Here is an 18,445-nt window from a genome sequence, read left to right on the forward strand (position 1 = left end):
AAAATTCAAAGCTTATAGATTATATAAAATACAAATATATCTGGAATTAGAATTGTGATGATTTTCAAGTGATAAATAAAAGACTTACAACATGAATAAAATTGCAAATGTGCTGTTAAAAAAGGAACTATCGAATAAGGCATGGCAAGACATAGTCCACCGATAAAGATATGTAATAATCGCCTCGCGTGTGTGTAGTAATAAGTGTAGATATAAAAAGTGTAGTAGTGTGTAGTTACTACTTGCTACGTGATGTGGAAGGGCGCGATTGCCACGCACATGAGATATTTAAGAACAGATATCTCGACGTTAAATTTTTGAGAATTAATTCTGAGTAAATACCAGGGAATTTTTTATGTAAAAGAATACAGTAGCATACAAAGAAAATACTAATTTTATTGAACCTAAAGGAAGGTGTTTGAAGCTAACTATATATATATATATATATATATATATATATATATATATATATATATATACATATTACTATTCTTATGCACGACACCTAAATAGTTTTGACTAGACTTAGCTTTTCCCTAGCAGCCTTTTAGGAAGTATCGGGTAAATACATTTAATAATATTTATTACAATACTAAAGTAACACAAATTAATAGTAGAAGTAAAATTAAAATTATATTTTATAGTAGATACTTAAAAGATATTAAGTTTAGCATTACAAAAGTTAAATAAAATGTAGTTAAGAAAATAAAAACCCGATAGAAACTATGCAGACTAATAGTTAAGGTTATAAATTAAAAAATATATATTTACTAAACAATGTGCGAAGTACTATTAAATTAATTACTGTTTAACAGACAAAGCCCCCAATTAAAGGCAGCCTGTAAAGCAGTGTAGCCTTCATAATTATGTCACCGTAGGCGCGGCAGAATTATAAATAAGGCGTGTATTAACTCAATATGCCCGTAATTGTTAACAAGCCGGCAATAAAATTTAAAATTTCAGTTCAAATTCTGTTTTACTGAAATTAATTAATTTAATTTATTCATAATCATCATCATTTTATGGGACGTCCACAGCTGGGCTAAGATTCCAACCATAGATTTTTAATAGGAGCAGGAAGTCGCCTGCATCCAACGTCTTCTAACGACCGTCAAAGATCGTCTCTCTATTATTATCTATCATCATCTACAGTGATCACATCATCAAGTCAATCAATGAAGAATGACAAAACTAAATTTAAAAAAAAGAACTTTTATACCCCCACAAGGGTTCCAAATGGACCATGATATGAAAACAGGTCATAGCAAAGTCAGAAAGGATTTTTATAACAGTTTTACTGCAAAGCTATTCTTGCATGAACTCACGAAAGCCGTGGAACATGCTTTTATTATGTGATAAAATAATCTATCAGATGAGTTATAAAGTTTTGGTGAAAATTAGTGACACTTTGGCCTCTCCCATAAATTTCTAATAAGATCTAAAAAGTCGCCTGTTTGTTGAAGAAAAGTTGTTCTGTTATTCCGCGCGAGGAGTTCGAGATATAGAGGATATCTTAAGACAAAAACACGATCTTTGGTGACAGGTGAGAGAAAAAAACGGATAATCCTAAAACCCTTTGAAAGTCATCTTCTTGTCTCAGGAATTTCAATCAAAATCAGGACCGAGAAGTACTACATACGGAGGATATCTTGACCGACCATTCGACGTCCCCTTTAAAGTCATCTTTTTGTCTCAGGAACTTTGTTTTATTATCCCGACCGAGAAGTACGACCTACGGAGGATATCTTGACCAACAATTGGACAGTTCTAAAGACGCTTCTAATCGATCCTAGTATAAATTCTAATCTATTCTTGATTAAGAACTAATAGAATTTCACCAAATACTATCCATTTATAGAACTACTAAAATATAATATAACTATGGCTTAACAACTTTTCCGCTAGTTTTAGACAAAAACAAATTTTACTTCCCTGCTTCCATACTCGTATTTAGTTAAATCCTTATACGGTGGTAACATTACGACATATTGTTAAAATAACTACTACAAATGTTTTTTTGGCACAAACATTAATAATATTTAGAGTAGTTTTTACTGAGTTTTGTCTACTTGAAAGCTAATACAGTGAAATAGTTTTTAAACGGTTTTATTTAGTTCGACCCGTACGGAATTTATTTGAGTCAAAATTAGAAATTGAAATTTAAGCACCTTCCCGTTGTCAGATTGATCCGAAATTTGGTACACACATTTAATTTAGATGACAATACAATATAATAAAATCAATAACATTATAAATCTAAGATGGCACCGATACAAAATGGCGGATTACATATTTTTCCTTAACCCCCTCAATATGGGTATTAAATGAAAGGGCTACACTAGTAAAACACGATGATTATGTCAAAATTTAAAATTCAAGATGGACGCCGTTCCAATATGGCGGACTAGGTACATATTTTTCCACAACCACCACAATATGGGTAACAAAAAACCGTTTAACTTAAAAGTTTTTTAAATGTATTTATTAAAACTATACAATGTACGCATAAGGTTCCATCGCTGTTTTAAGTATCTACAACCTTGTTTACCTCTTTTTATTCTATATTCCACAGACATTTGCATCCGTGTCTTTGTATTTACAATTAAATTTAATATTTACAATTTCATTACTCGCGTTTCTGCATCAGTGTTTACAAACTCTCTTTAACTGTTTCTTAACATAAACATTAAGTTATTAAATTATTGGTGTCTTCCTTGTTTTTCAAGATGCCCTAATAAAGTCCAGTAGTAAAGAGATATAACAAAGGAAACTATAGTTTGGAAAGGAATGGTAGAAAATGTGACGTATAAAAGAAAATTTTGTGAAAAATAATCAGTGAAAAACTTGTTAAGAAAAATAATATCCCTTTTTACCAAAGAAAGGGGATATACAAGAGGAGCCGAGTAACGAGACCATAAAAAAACGCTGTCCAGTTTTTAACATTACGGTTTGTACGACCATTTCCTCATTCCTACTCCATATTGTCATCCTCATGGTGTACGATAGTATCTGTGCTGTGGCTGCCATTTTAGCCACATCGATGATTCCTTATTTACCACGTGAGCGCAAAAAGCTGATGATAATACAACAGAGCGTAAAACAAAGAAGAATTAGTTTTAGTTCAATGAAATCGAAAATCTTCAAAAGCATTTATCCGGCTTGTCGGACCAAATGATCTGTTGGCGAGCGTGTGGACTGTATAAACGGATTAAAATAAATAAAAATAATAGTGTTGATTTCATTATAATTTTAAGAAACATACGAACAAACAAAACCGCATCGAGACACAAACTGTAAATACAAATAAAATACATTTAAAAAACTTTTAAGTGAAACGGTTTTTTGATACCCATATTGTGGTGGTTGTGGAAAAATATGTACCTTATCTGCCGTATTGGAACGGCGTCCATCTTGAATTTTTAATTTTGACATAATCATCGTATTTTACTAGTGTAGCCCTTTCATTTGATACCCATATTGAGGGGGTTAAGAAAAAATATGTTATCCGCCATTTTGTATCGGCGGCCATCTTAGATTTATAATGTTATTGATTTTATTATATTGTATTGTCATCTAAATTAAATGTGTGTACCAAATTTCAGATCAATCTGACAACGGGAAGGTGCTTAAATTTCAATTTCTAATTTTGACCCAAATAAACAAATTCTGTACGGGTCGAACTAAATAAAACCGTTTAAATATAAAAAGGTTCTCAATGCTGGAGCATTCAGTCACCAACAGATATCTAAGACCAATTCTGTGTTTTAATTATTTATTATTATTGATTTCATGTTCCTATTTCTTCAGTATTGTGAAACATACCATGAATAACTTAAAACGCATATTAAGAGTAAATTGACGAAAAAGGCTTATTATTCATTGAACGAATATTTAAATGACTAGAATCCTTGGCAGTGATGTCGTTTAAACATTTTGATTTCATTTTGGCTACACCTGATAAATTGTTTGTATATAAATCTGCGTTAAACCTTATTAAAAGAGTGTTGTGGAGTTTCTTCCTGCTTATTCTCTGTAGTTATATCATCTTGCGTAGCAGAGTCAAAAATAAAATAGATAAAAAAATAAATTGACGATCAATTGGAGTTCTGGTAAAATTGCTAATGATGAATAAATGAATTTTATCTTTTTATATTTAATGTTAGTCAATATACGAGCGATTGTTTTTTTACCTTTAGGTCTCTTTGTTAGGACTGGACCTTTTCAGTTACAGCCAGATGTTCAAGGCTTAGGATTTCTCTACGAGATATCAGAAATGAGAAGATGCTTAAACGTATGTACATAACTTAGACCTGGCGACATGACGATTGGTCACATAGCGCATGAAACAGATAGCCAATGGGAGCTTGAGGTTCTGGAGGTGATACCATTGCAGACACAGCGTGGGATATCCAATAACCAGATGAAGTTCACGTAATTGCCTGCTGCTCCTTATTCAGTGCTATCCGAACAGACATAGAGATCGAGCTAGGAAGGAAGGTAGAGTTCCAGCATCGACTCTCTGATAGGAGATGCTAAGATACAATACTGCGAGGATGTCATAGAGTCGTAACTATGAACAAAACCGAAGGCCAGATAATAATGATAAAAAGCTACGATATAATATTAAGAACAAACAAACAAATTTTAACAGTGGAGACCAACTATGTAATAATAATAAGAAGTAAAAAAGTTAATAATACAAAAAAGTGTAATATTGTGAGAAATGTGGAAAATTAATAGAAGGCGATGAAGTTCACAGTAGTGAAGGAAGGAAGAAGATAAATGGAGAATTAAATTATTTTATAAGCCAAGTTCCTATCATAATAGGTAAAGATAGGGGAACGAGAGAAAAAACAAGGATACTCAAAAAGAGAGAGACTCTGTGTTTGGCACTAATCGGTATATCATAACTCCTGAAGATGCCCCGTGGAGGGGTGAAACACGTGTTGAGTGATTTAACGGTGGCGGTTGTGTAATTCGCATTGTTTGCCGCATACGCATTTATCAGCGGACTGGCGGGCGGTGCACTTTGTTGCACGACTACCACTGCATGTGCGGAAGTGGCTAAATATTGGACCTTTTCTGACCTTATTTAAGACAATGTGAGATGTGGAACGCTTCCAATATATCCTAATGTATATTTATTAGAGGAAAACATGTCCAGTTGTGTCCATCATATGACGGAAATGATGATAAACCTTCCTTTCTGACTATTCTAGTTGTTCTTATCTTATTACATATTATAAAATCGTTATAAAAGTAAGTAAACCCGTATTTGCAAACATTTAATAGTGTGTAATAACATTTTTCAAGCACCCCTACCACGTAATAGATCTGCTTTAAGCACGGTACGTGTAAATATCGGGCGAAATTGAAATCTGGAACACCAAGAGACCTGTCATTTCACGAGGGTATAGAAGTCAACAACATTCGTATATCGCAAAGTTCCTTTTTTATTTGCAGCAAATATATATTACGATTCGCATTCGATGTTTGACTAGTAAAATAACTGTTAAAGATATGTTAGTTTATTGAAAGCCTCTCTCATTACATTAAACTTATACGTATGATAATATGTTATAATTTATGTGTACTTATGTATGATATGTATTAATTTAAGAACAACCATATACGAATAAGATTCATAACTTTGTTCTACTGGTGTATAAAAGGGACAATGACAATATATATATATATATATATATATATATATATATATATATATATATATATATATATATATATATAAATTGTTCATCTGCAAAACAATTCTAAATTATTCAAACAGTGATATGGATACGGTGTTAATATAAGGAATGAAAATAGGCTGTTTTCTCCAAGTTTACGGCTTCAAGTTAAATCATTTATGGCACAAGATATACCTATGTACACTGGATAAAAAAAGAATATATTTATCAAAAAAATCATTTTATTTCATCCAAGAATACTATACTAATATTAATGCGTGGAATTAAATATTGTTGATGCTCAGTTGTGAAGCTAATTATTGTTAAGTTATAAAAGTACATTCGTAAAGAGCAACTCAACAAGGGAGCGAGTCACGGGGAAACCTTACTTAACAAGGGAGTTCTAAGTAAAGCTTACAAGTAATCTTTCCTCAACAAAATATTCTTAAGTTAGGTTAATTGCTCTTCAAACATTGCTACTCAAAAGTGACTCTTGAAGCATACTACCTCAACTTAGTTTAACTATTTTTTTTATATGAAACTTAAAGTTATTTTTTTTAATACAAAGTCTCATAATTATATATTTATCTAAGTTGAAAGAATCTTAATTTTCTAAATAAATAGTAAATTTAAATTTATTTTACAAACACCTTCTTTACGATGGCCATACTTTTAACAGAAGCAAAGAGGATTAACTTTATCACAGCAGTCCATTCGGTGTACACACATATATGAACTCATATAAACCGTATTTGGACAGTTGGCTAAACCATTTATATTAATTCTACTGAGTATAGTCTGCAATATTGTTTACATATTATAATTTCAGCTGTAAAACTTTAGAGGGATCTACCAATTTGGTCAGTTGTCTTTCTCTCATTTCTTCTTCTCATTTTTGAAGGTTGTGTCCGTCTTGAAACTTCTAGAATCTCTGATTTTATTAGTCAGTAGTAATCTAGAGTGTAATTGACTTGAACTACATCAGTACATCAAGTTATTTTTTTAATTAAACTGCGAACAACCGTAAGCATTTGTCACCTATTTTTACAAATAATAAGTTGATCACTGAACTTTTTTATTTTTTTATTTTTATGAGCAGATTTTTTGTTTGATTTAAAAAAATATGGTATACACCAATACCTCGCTTTGCGACGTTTCGTTTTGCGTTTTTTTTCGAAGTTGCGTCGCTGTTTTAATACTAATTTTCACTGGGCATCGTTAGATTTTAGACGTTGTTTTGGGTTCGAGTTTTTTTTTAATTTTTTTTTTCTAAAAGATGGCAACACTTTTGTTTCTAATTGCGCCATGCCATCAAAACTCGGGAATTCCCTTTCTAACTAAAAAAACAACGCAATTTGAATACAGTTTTATTTTCACTTTGTTTTGCTAATACTCGTATTACAGTTCAGTTTCAATTACGTAGTGTGTTGTAATGATGTGTATTGTGCTTTTTTTAAAGGAGAATTATAAATTTATATAAATTTTACGTGTTGTTTCTGGTTACAAAAAGGTAAATATTATTCCAATTTATTTATTGGCAGAGTTATATTATTTTTGTTTTTTAAATGTTTACTTTGTTCAATTTTCTTTTTAAAAAGTAGTATATTCTTGACTCTGGAACCTATCTTCGATCTTTACATGGTTTGCTATAGAAAATCCTAATTCACTTTGCGGCGTTTCAATTTGCGTCGTGTTTTTTTGGAACGTGACCACAACGCAAAGTGAGGTATTTGTGTAGATATATAAGTTCAATTACGGATATATATCACTTTTATTTTTGTTTAAAATAAAAATCAAATGTAAAATAACTAATCTTCGTATCGATACGAATTAAAACACAAGCTAAGTCAACAACCCGAGTCGCTCCTGACATTTGACATTGTCCGACCAATTGTATAGCAAGGTTAAGATGGTTGGTGCGATATAAACGTTTTTGGCGGTGCACCAAGGCAATTTGTCGTCTTGCCTCCATTGATACGCTCCGCCCGTGGACTAAGGAATAGAATTGAACGCATCGAGTTCTTATACATTCATTTACTCGCGCGGCAATTGGACTTCATTGTCTAGCGGAAGTCTATAATCAAATAGTGTTACGTATACATCTTTATACAAATATATTACAGAAGAATATATTAGTAGCATCGGAACGTAATGTCGCTTTCTTAACACGTTCACTGCGGGCCCAATTTTGAAGAACTTTCAGCTGGTGCGGCTGAGGTCGAATCAGCCTCAAGCTGAACTTCCTAGTAGTGCGGTTGAGGCCTTTTCAGCCTCATGTTCATCAATATTTTTTTTTAATATTGAGTCAATGCTTCGCAGACATAAAGAAAGCTATATTTGTCTTTGTCATACCTCATACGGTTGAGTGTAAACAGCCGTCGCACTAGAGAGAAAACACGAGTTTTACGCGCCGCACCAGTACAAAGTCTACAATGAGGCTGAATCGACCTCAAGCCGCAGTGAACGTGTTAAGTTAAATTCACACGACTACATTTGTAACAAGTCTTTATTTCTAATCAACAATATATTCATCTTCGTTATCAACAACATTTTGCTATCTAGACTACAAATTTTCAATGTCGGAGCGGTAAAAATCAATCAGTTTTTCTGTATAATATGTCGACAGAAACGACATTACTTTCCGATCCCATTAAAACATATGTGTAACTATTATTTTAAATGTTGGACATATAAAGCGGCTTAAATATAACGACTTCAGATAACCTTAACAAGGTCAAAAATCCACTTTATGGGTAATTATGTCTGAACCTGAAAGAACCAGCTGCCACCATGACCTGCCTTCCTCCGATTGTTTACGGATCTCTTCATTAGATTCCTAATTTTCACTAAGAACGATTGGATGCTGTCTTTTGACGACCCTTAAAAGGTCGTAGAAAATTTCCAAAATTAAAAGACTAATATAATATCTATCTTTTCAGTCGTGTACTCTGGTCAGAGTGGTCGTGGTCATGCCCCCATCAGTTCTGATGTCCCTGATATTCCTGCTATACGTCGCCTTGCAGCATATTTAACGGAGTGGGAGCTTTAATTTCCTGAGATTGTTGTGGCCGTTTTGATGAGGTCTATCCATCTTTTTGAAGAGTGTCCATCGCTTGTCTTCTACTTTGCCTTCCACCACCAAACGTTTAATTGGGTCATTACGGGTGATATGTCGAAAGAACTTCTGGATTCGAGTTTACACAGTTGACGATAATCTATCTTTTATATTGAGTTCTTTGAGGAACGTGCTAAAAATAGCATACTTGTTAAGAAAATTATATTAAAAAATGTTTTACAACCGTGTTTTTAATAAATATTTAAGTCATTAATCCGTAAAAAATTTCCAATATTCTAGTATGGTCGGACCGACAAAAATATTTTATTATAATGTTCCTTCATGATCATTGCACCGCTGAATATAAGACGTGCTAACTCACTACCTATTTTCAAGAAAAAGATTAAGAACCATTTACTAGACCTATAATTATCTATCCCTAGTTCATTTCTTTTTCTTCTTCTGTCAGTTAGATGTTTTTATTTATTATTGTATTATATTTATATTATGTATTAAACCTTTTTTACCATAAGTATATATGTTACATACGTATGTATGTTTATGTATATTTATGTTCATTTGTTTGTGAATATGTATTATTTTGTACACGTGAACTATCCTTTATAAGTACTTTTATCTTTTCCTTACTATGGTTGTCTATAAGAGATTGCCTTGTGTGATAAGACCGCCCATTGTACTTTTCTGTACATTATTGTATCTGTATATTATGTATCTTATCGTATCTGTATATTATTTATCTTATCGTGTACAATAAAGAATATTAAATAAATAAAATAAATTGCAGAACGGACGTCCAATACAGCCTCCTATGGATACATGGCACATAGATTTCCAATATGACTACTTGGAAGCGGCCTATGCCTTTCAACAAGCTTATTGAGGTCGTCAGTTTATCTTGAGGATAGAGCCTTAAGGTAGCTTTGCCTTATAATGTTCTGTAGTTAAAAAAATATTACGTGAAATAATATTTCAAATAAACTAATAGATATTCTTGTTAAGATCAATGTTCATAAAATAGGTATGTGTAGATACACATACATATTTTATGAACATTGATCTTTTTTTACATTGATATAGATATATTTGTAAAGTATGCATTATTACGTTAGTGACTAAATAATATTAATTGCTCGGAACATTCCGATGGCGCCATTGGACAAACATGCAAGAACTATCAAAATTATGTTTTTTTTTCAACATTCTTTTATACGTCAGTTAAAATTTCCATGTAAAATTGAACATTTAAAGCATTCCAACAGGTAAATCTACGAACCGAAATGAAAGAAAATGAGAAGGATGCAAGGAAAGAAGAGAAAAATAGATTAAAAAGTTTATGAAAAATTTCAAAAAATTATTTTAACCCAAAACTATAACATCTCTGTCACACACAGAGCAGTTTTACCTAAAGCCCCTTTAAAACGGGCACCATATAAAAATGTATATACCAGTAATTGGTTATACGTGTAAATGTATGATTCGATTTTAGTTTTAGAATGCTTTCATACGTAGACGCAATTCACTGGCCTCTATGAAAGGTATCTATAGGGGGATATAAAAATTATATGAAGGTCTATAGGGAAATATTAAAAATTATATGAATATCTATTTATATAAAATCATTGTATTATCAGTCGACGTCCACTACTAGGCATATACCTCTCCCAAAGATAACTTTGGGGAATATACCATAAATTCCATGCGACCGGTTCCTGATCGCTTGTGGTATTATGGTTCTTGGAGAACGCTGCTATCCAACCTCTGGAAACTTTTAAGCAGTGAAAATCCTGTATAATTAATTCACAAAGGGTATATAAACACAGGCATTAATTATCTTACACGTTCAATTATATATTAAAAATGTAAAGTTTATTAAGAAAACATAACGAAACGCTGATCCGTTTTCGTTCAAAGAGAATAAATTTTCTTCGCTTCCCTTGTTATTCACATTTACATTGTTAATTGGAGATAAATCCCTCTTTGGGCGGATTCATTTAAAAGCCGGCTATATTTTAAGAAAGGTCAAAAAAAAGTCTCAATTAATTTTGTATAAATGCCGACAAAGATTTACATATCTATTTATCTATACATAAAGTACAAACAACAGGAAACGGACAAATTACAAATAGATCTTTTTTACACTAAATAATTGATGAATTTAAGATGCAACTCAAAACTAAAAACGTAACGTGGTTTTTTAAACATTTTACTATTTAAACAGTAGTAGTCAAGTGGTAGAGGACTTCAACTTGCGTTCGTAAATCGCAGATTCGATTCTCAGGATACAATCTCTCAGATACTACTGCACAGAAAAGTGTTTCCAGAGAGAGCAGCAGCATTCCCTGCGTATCATAATACCACACTGCGATATCCAACCCATCTGGCAGGAGTGGCAGCTATGGTTTAGTTCCCCACAGATATTTCTGGAGATAGCCTATACTTTGCAGTAGGAATATATGAGCAGAAAAGACGAAGTTGGCCACTATTTCGTAAGGTCAGTAAATTACATTGTAAATAATTTCTCTACAAACTACGACTAGGATCATCTGTAATAATGTTATTGTAAAATATTAACATTTTTGTTATATGGTTTTCAAAAGATGTGTAATGTTTTAAAGCCTCTAACAACGTCTTTGATTTACGAATAGTATATTTTATGGAGCCGCAAGATTCTTGAGTTGCAATCGCAAGCCTAGGTGGACTGTGAACAAACTTTTAGCATTGGTTCATTAGAACATAGCCTGTCATGAAATTCGAGTAATAGATCATCAGATTCGCGGGCTTAGGTGCCACCATCGTCCACTTAATGCGAACCTGAGAAACAGGTAGCAAAGCGAAGTGGTCTCGTATTGCGCTACAGAAGGAATACCCGAGGAAGTTCAGCTTCCCCCCGGAATTAGTCACGGAACAGTACTGAACAGAACCTGCTGGTTCCATAGAAGTTCCGGTGGCCCTTCTAGAGGTACCGTTGGCGACCGGGTTTTAACTTTATCCATCCAGACTCCTGTAGATTAAGAGACCAAAGCAAAAGATAGACCGATGATATAGTGCCTGGAATTCGAGATAAGCGGATATAGGTTATGGCGACCTTAGGTGAATAACCGTGTCTTGCTATAGGCGTTTAAATTAGCGATAATGATGGTTGATTCTATTTGTTGAACCATCCGTTATATTTGTTAAATTTACTGTTATATTTGTTAAATGCTCTATTTTATTTTTTAAATGTACTGTTATATTTGTTAAGTGTTCTGTTACATTTGTTAGATGTTCTGTTATAATTTTTAAATGTTCTGTTATATTTGTTAATTGGTCTGTTACATTTGTTAGATGTGCTGTTATATTTGTTATATTTTAATTGTTCTGTTATATTTGTTAAATGTTCTGTTATATTTGTTAAATATTCTGTTATATTTGTTAATAGTTCTGCTATATATAATAAATGTTCACTCTTTTTATTAATTTCATATTTAATTTAACTATGTTCAACACTTAGTTACAGACAGTAGTAGAAATTTGTAGTAAAAATTTGCATTGTATATGATGAGATGTAATTTTGATTTTTTTCTTGACATTTTAATATTTTATAATTGTATTTATGACCTTCAACTCTCATCTCTCAATATTCAGGTAAACTCAGCTCGAACCTCTTCGAAATTCAAAAATTAAAACCATTAACGAAAGCTAATACAACTCGACTCGTACATTTTTTTTTCATAACGTTGTCGACATTTTGTTATAGGGCAGTGCCGTCAATATTTATTCTATATTTATTTAACAGAAAAGTGTCCTACAGGTTATTTATAACTTAAATGCTAAAGATTCCCTGAGAGATGTTTCTTTTTAAGATTTGATATTCTAACGATTATTTCCAAATACATTTTTAATAACATATTAGTCATTCGCCATAGTTTAAAATGTTATATGGAATATATTAACAGGCACATTATAAAAACGAGAAATAAAAATGAACTCGTAACGACTAAATTTCGTCTTATGCTAACAAATAATGTAAATAATGTATGATGTAAATAAAAATGAAAAGAAATAAGAATTATAATTGGAATAAATTAAAATGTAATTAAATTAACTGTGATGTATTAAAACTGTGATAATTATACCCATAAAAAAATACGTAAACAAAAATCTGTGATAAACTGTAATAAAAAAGATCAAACTGCATTACATGAGGATGGATGAATGGGATAGAATAGAAGAGAAAGATAGAATTGTAAAGTGAAAGAGCAGAAAGATAGAAAGTGTGATACATGGAAGAAGAGTACAGTAATAAAAAATGGAATGGGAAAAAATTAATAAAAGTAATATGAAATCCCTGTTTCCACACAAATAGGGGTGGTAGGATAGGTCCCCAATAGCGGGGAAGTCCCATTAAAAATAAAAAAATACGTCTTGAAGTTAAAAAATCCTACGTGGGTCTGAGTGTACATATATATAATAAAGTTCCACGAGATATCTTAGACCTTCCGTTCCTTAGTTCTATAACTAAAATTTAAATTATATTATTGAATAAATCTTATTACAGCATTCATATTGTTTTATTGATTGGAACGTGTAAAACTTTGTTTATTTATGTATATGATTGATATATAATATGTACATACACATGATTTTTTTTATTTCATTTAAGCAACTCTTGAGTTTCTGGAAGGTTCTTCTCAGCAGAGTATTCCGTGCCTTGGTAGCTAGCTAAGTAGTAACTTATAATATTAAAATAATCTTAGTTAAAAATAAATTGAATATAAAATATTAATTCTTATTTTAATACGAAATTGCATATGTTATCTACCTACAATGATTCTATAATTTTTTGTAGCGATCGTTACTCAAAATTAATAAAATAAAATTAATATTTATTTAGCAATAAGTGTTTTTATTACTAATTATTTGGTGCGACTGTCATACAGTGGATTTACTAGCAGTAGAATTTTTAATAGGAGATCTACCACAATAGTCCTTGAGCTGAAACGTAATATATGTATATATATAACGCAATAGTAATAATTAAAAACATATAATATCTTGAAGTGTAAGAGTTTGTTTACACTATATACATAAATACAACACCTACTTACAATCAATAAATTTCTCTCTATAATATTTCTTTCAAATTTGTTTACAATATATCTCATTTGCGCAGATGGTTTTTGCACATGTTCATCCATAATAATTAGTATACATGTAAAAATGTAACCATTAGTACACGGGACGAAGTCTGACTGACAATCCAAGGCAGGTTGATTTTCTTTTATTGAAAATTTATTTCGCTTACTATTACTATAATCAAGCGTGATTGATTATAAGTGAAAAAACTTAAAAAGATTAATGTTCAGCTATTCGTTTCAGCCCATAGACTCCTACTCCAAAGGACCTTTCACCCCCAAAGATATATATGAAAGAATATACTATAATCTACACACTTGGCAGGTATGTTGGCGATCGAAGCATGTTATTATGATATGCTAAGGACACTGTTGCCCATCCCCTGGAAACTTATTTGTGAGTAATAGCAATCCTATATTGTAAATGCATAAATATATACTCGTAGTTAATGCATACAGTGTGATTTATATATAATACTATCCTGGGGATTGAACCTGCGATCTATGATCGCTAGTCTTAATTCTCTATCGCACAACACAATGTTAAACTCATTTGATGGCGATTAATGTATGGTATACACAAATATGTGGTTTTAGAAATGATAAATAACATACTTATAATATAAATAAACAAGTACAAGATAATAATTATTTACTGACTCTCCTTGAAGTCTTTTTGTTACCAGAAGTTAAAGGCCTGTTGCGTTCCAATAGAAAAAAATGTAATGTAAGATATTTCAAAGTGATGACATTACACGTATACATCGGTAATGGATCTAAAAGTTTTAAAAAAAATTTGCTGACATATACCAATCACCCTGTACGTCAAAAACTTTATGAAGTATTACAATACATTTAAATAAAGAAGATTATAAAAAAATACATGTATTTCGTGTACTTACAGATATATTACGTTAGAACATGATTCTGCAATTTCAAATGCCATAACAATAATACGTCGCGTACATTTAATGAATTTATTAGTGCTATAGCAATTGATTGCGATTCGTTTCTATATCCACATGTTATTCTGTTAACTGCTATATATAGCAATTAGCAGAAAAAAATTGCTATATTATTTATATCGATTAAAAATTAGATATATTCTATTCATACGAAATTTAAATTTTTATAAAAAAATAATAAATGGAAAATAACCTTCTATGCCATCTTCCTTATCGTCAGCCATTTTGAATGTAAATAAAAACAATAAATAAACTTTATTCACGAACAGAAACTTGTAAAATAAAAACTGTTTTGATACGATCACGAAGTTTAGGACTCCGAAACGCGAAACGCCCTGCCTCGAAGAGCGTCCAACGCGGACTGACGGAGTAACTTCCACCTCCGCGGGAAAACGCTTCCCTCGTAAACTTTCGATTTGTATTTCGAACGCCGGCCAATTCCAAAATTATGATATTATTGTTATATGCCAGTCTTATAACCTTATTGATAAATCTCTGTGTTGCAACATATATTGTTAATATATCGTAATCATAAAACCGTATATATTATGTAATTTAAAATGGAAAATTTGCTACGGTTTCTTCTGGTTATATGACGAAGAATGAATCATACAACATCGCACTAAAATTAATTTGTTTATTTTTAAACCTACATACAAACCAATTATCATATCGTGATCTTAACAAATATATACAGATTAATGTTATATGTCAATTACTAACAATGCAGTGCAAGTGCTGGAGTAGTAGTAACCCAGCGATAGAGACCTGAGATTTGATAGTAGGTCGCAGATTGGATTCCAGACGCAATCTCATATAATTCACACTTTGTACATTATTTATTGCAGCTGCCCACAGACAAGTATCCAAAGGATGGTCAGCAGCGTATTTTTTTATTTAATGGTCCCGGCTATTGGAGGCCTCTCGTACCCTTATTAGTTGTGATCAGGGTCTTTATTTACAATTAAGTTTTCAGATCTTTCATCTTTATTCTTCACTCACTGTCATTCTTCTCAATTTCTTTTATTCTTACCTTATTTCCATAACAATATCTTTCACTTTGTTCTTTCATTCCTTCTTGTTTTCATCCTCTTCCTTCCATCATTTTATTACTCTTAGGTGGCTAGGTACATTTTTTTTATTCTTTATTTTGTTATTGACTTATTCTATTTTTTTATCACAGTTTTCTTTGGATTGTGCTTTCTTCAGCAGCGTATTTATGGGGGGTAAACCATAATCATCATTCTTGGCAGCGGTAGAATCTGCTGCTCATCCTCTGGCAACTTATTTGTGAGAAATGGCAATTCTATAATTAATGCACAAAGTGTGAATTATATAACATTGTATCCTGGGAATCGAACAAGCGACATACGATTGTATGTCTCAGTCTATCGTTAGGATACCACGGCTCAACATTACATACATAAGAGTAGTAGGAGTACGTTTAAAGTATTCATTTCACCTCATTACGAGATATGCTCAATGCAACTACCTGAGAATAATATAAAAGCATCTCTCTTAAACATTGCTCTGTAAATATTTGCTTTAATAATACAAATTTTAATATTAATGTTGACGATGTAATATGTATCATATAACTAATATATATAATAAGAAAATATTATTTGATTTAATTAAATACTTAGTAATGTTGAAATTATTAGACGAAATTAACGTGGTCGGAATGGTATATGCTAGCTTCGAAACGGTCTTAATAAAAATATATAGGGGAAGTCAATGTCTAGCAGTAGATGTACTTCGTCTGATGATGACGGTGATGAAATGTTTTTATATTTCAATAATCTTCTATAATAGATACAATAAAAATAATTTACAAACTATCGGCGGTGTAGTGGTAAAATATATTAATTTATAATCAAAGGTAATGAGTTCAATTCTAAAAAGGCCCCATAGTTTTTAAAATCGGCCTGTCATAATAACGAAAATATTATTATGTAACATCCAACTATCCGCGTTGAAACTTAGTTTTTAATAAAAAAAAATATTTTAATTATTCATTTAACTATCGTACGTTGTTTCGGAATATTAAATAATTAGACAAAAATTTGTAGAAAATAATTACAAATTATGGCTTGCTTATTAACAATAATGCATCAGAATTTACTTACTGAACAGATTTTCTTTTACGTAACTTTACATAAAAAGCTCCAATGCAACCTTTATCTCTCAACACACAGGCTAAATAAGCTTGGCATTATTTGGAATTATAAAAGTAAAACAATTGATGCATATTAATCCAACTCGACTCATTACAGTTATGTTCATAGCATTATATCTTATGGTGTTTTACGTGGCAATGCCGAAAATATTAATTACATATTTATTTAAAAAATCTGTACGGGCTATTTGTAACTTAAAAGCTAAAGAATCACCGAGAGATTGTTTATAAATATTTAATGGAATCAGGCATTACCACGCGGAAGTCCATTCTAAGTAAGAAAAGGACCAATATTTAGCCACTTCCGCACATGCAGTGGTAGTCGTGCAATGAAATGCACCGCCCGCCAGCCCGCTGATAAATGCGTATGCGGCAAACAATGCGAATCACACAACCGCCACCGCCAAATCACTCAACACGTGTTTCACCCCTCCACGGGGCATCTTCAGGAGTTATGTTACACCGATTAGTGCCAAACACAGAGTCTGTGTGACTGGGCAGAGATTGTTTATAAAGTATAATACATATTTAATAACATATATAAATTAGTAACATATATATGATAAAGTAAAGAAAAAAAAATTAAATCGTGAAGCCTAAATTTCGTCTTCAGAAAGTTCAACAATAAATCCATCATGAGAGTGTATATATAATACAATTCCACAAGATATCATAGGTCTTATTACATCTTAATACAGCATTCAAGAGTTTAACTTCTTCGTTGCCTCCTTATAAATCGTGTTGCAAGCATGTCAGGTTCTGATACCGTATTTTACCAAGCTATTCTATTTTATAAAAGTTTTAATTTGAATATTTAATGGAATCAGGCTTTACCTCGCGGAAGTCCATCCTTAGTAAGAAAAGGACCAATATTTAGACACTTCCGCATATGCAGTGGTAGTCGTGCAACAAATTGCACCACCCAAGTTTTAATTTGATTGAAATATAACTACGTTTGTTCACTCATTTGCAGGTTTATTATAATGTTTACATCAAATGTTTTAAAACGTGTTTCTGGGCGGTTTTTCTCAGCGGATCAATGTTCAAGTCGATGGTAGCTTAAACAATAATTGACATAAAAATGTGTGCAATTCTTGAATAAAGAATTTAAATTTTGAATTTCGAATCGCTTTATCAACAGACATCGATAATTCATTGCATAAAAGTCATAAATAAAGTTTCGTATGTAAAATATCAGCAGTTTATTTTGTGGTCCATTCACCGCATTGCATCCAGCGAGTTGATTAGAAAGCAATATACATGGTCGACTGCTGTTGACAAGTGCTCTTTGATTGATTTCTACTGAACCGTGCGGAATATTCACAAACGAAGCGAATGTGTCACTTTATTTTTGCGAGTAATATTTAGAAATTGTAGTGCTGTATATAGTGGATAATTACTTGGTTAAAAAATCCGTCAAGATA

The 18,445-nt window shown here is 31.7% G+C and overlaps 1 protein-coding gene across 1 annotated transcript in view; it reads right to left on the reverse strand.

Annotated features, from left to right (window-relative positions):
- The window catches only part of Ac76E (adenylate cyclase type 2 Ac76E), a 180,826-nt gene extending 165,710 nt beyond the window's left edge, over positions 1-15,116 (reverse strand). Inside the window, exon 1 of the mRNA XM_068762160.1 lies at positions 15,036-15,116. Within this exon, the coding sequence (XP_068618261.1) occupies positions 15,036-15,066 (31 nt within the window). The 5' untranslated portion in view covers positions 15,067-15,116. The remainder of the gene's footprint in view (positions 1-15,035) is intronic.
- Between the last annotated feature and the right edge of the window lie 3,329 nt (positions 15,117-18,445).

This window comes from Battus philenor, unplaced genomic scaffold (assembly GCF_028537555.1).
Source record: "Battus philenor isolate CCGP_79_NKW_IND1 unplaced genomic scaffold, ilBatPhil1.0.hap1 SCAF_16, whole genome shotgun sequence".
Taxonomy (NCBI): domain Eukaryota; kingdom Metazoa; phylum Arthropoda; class Insecta; order Lepidoptera; family Papilionidae; genus Battus; species Battus philenor.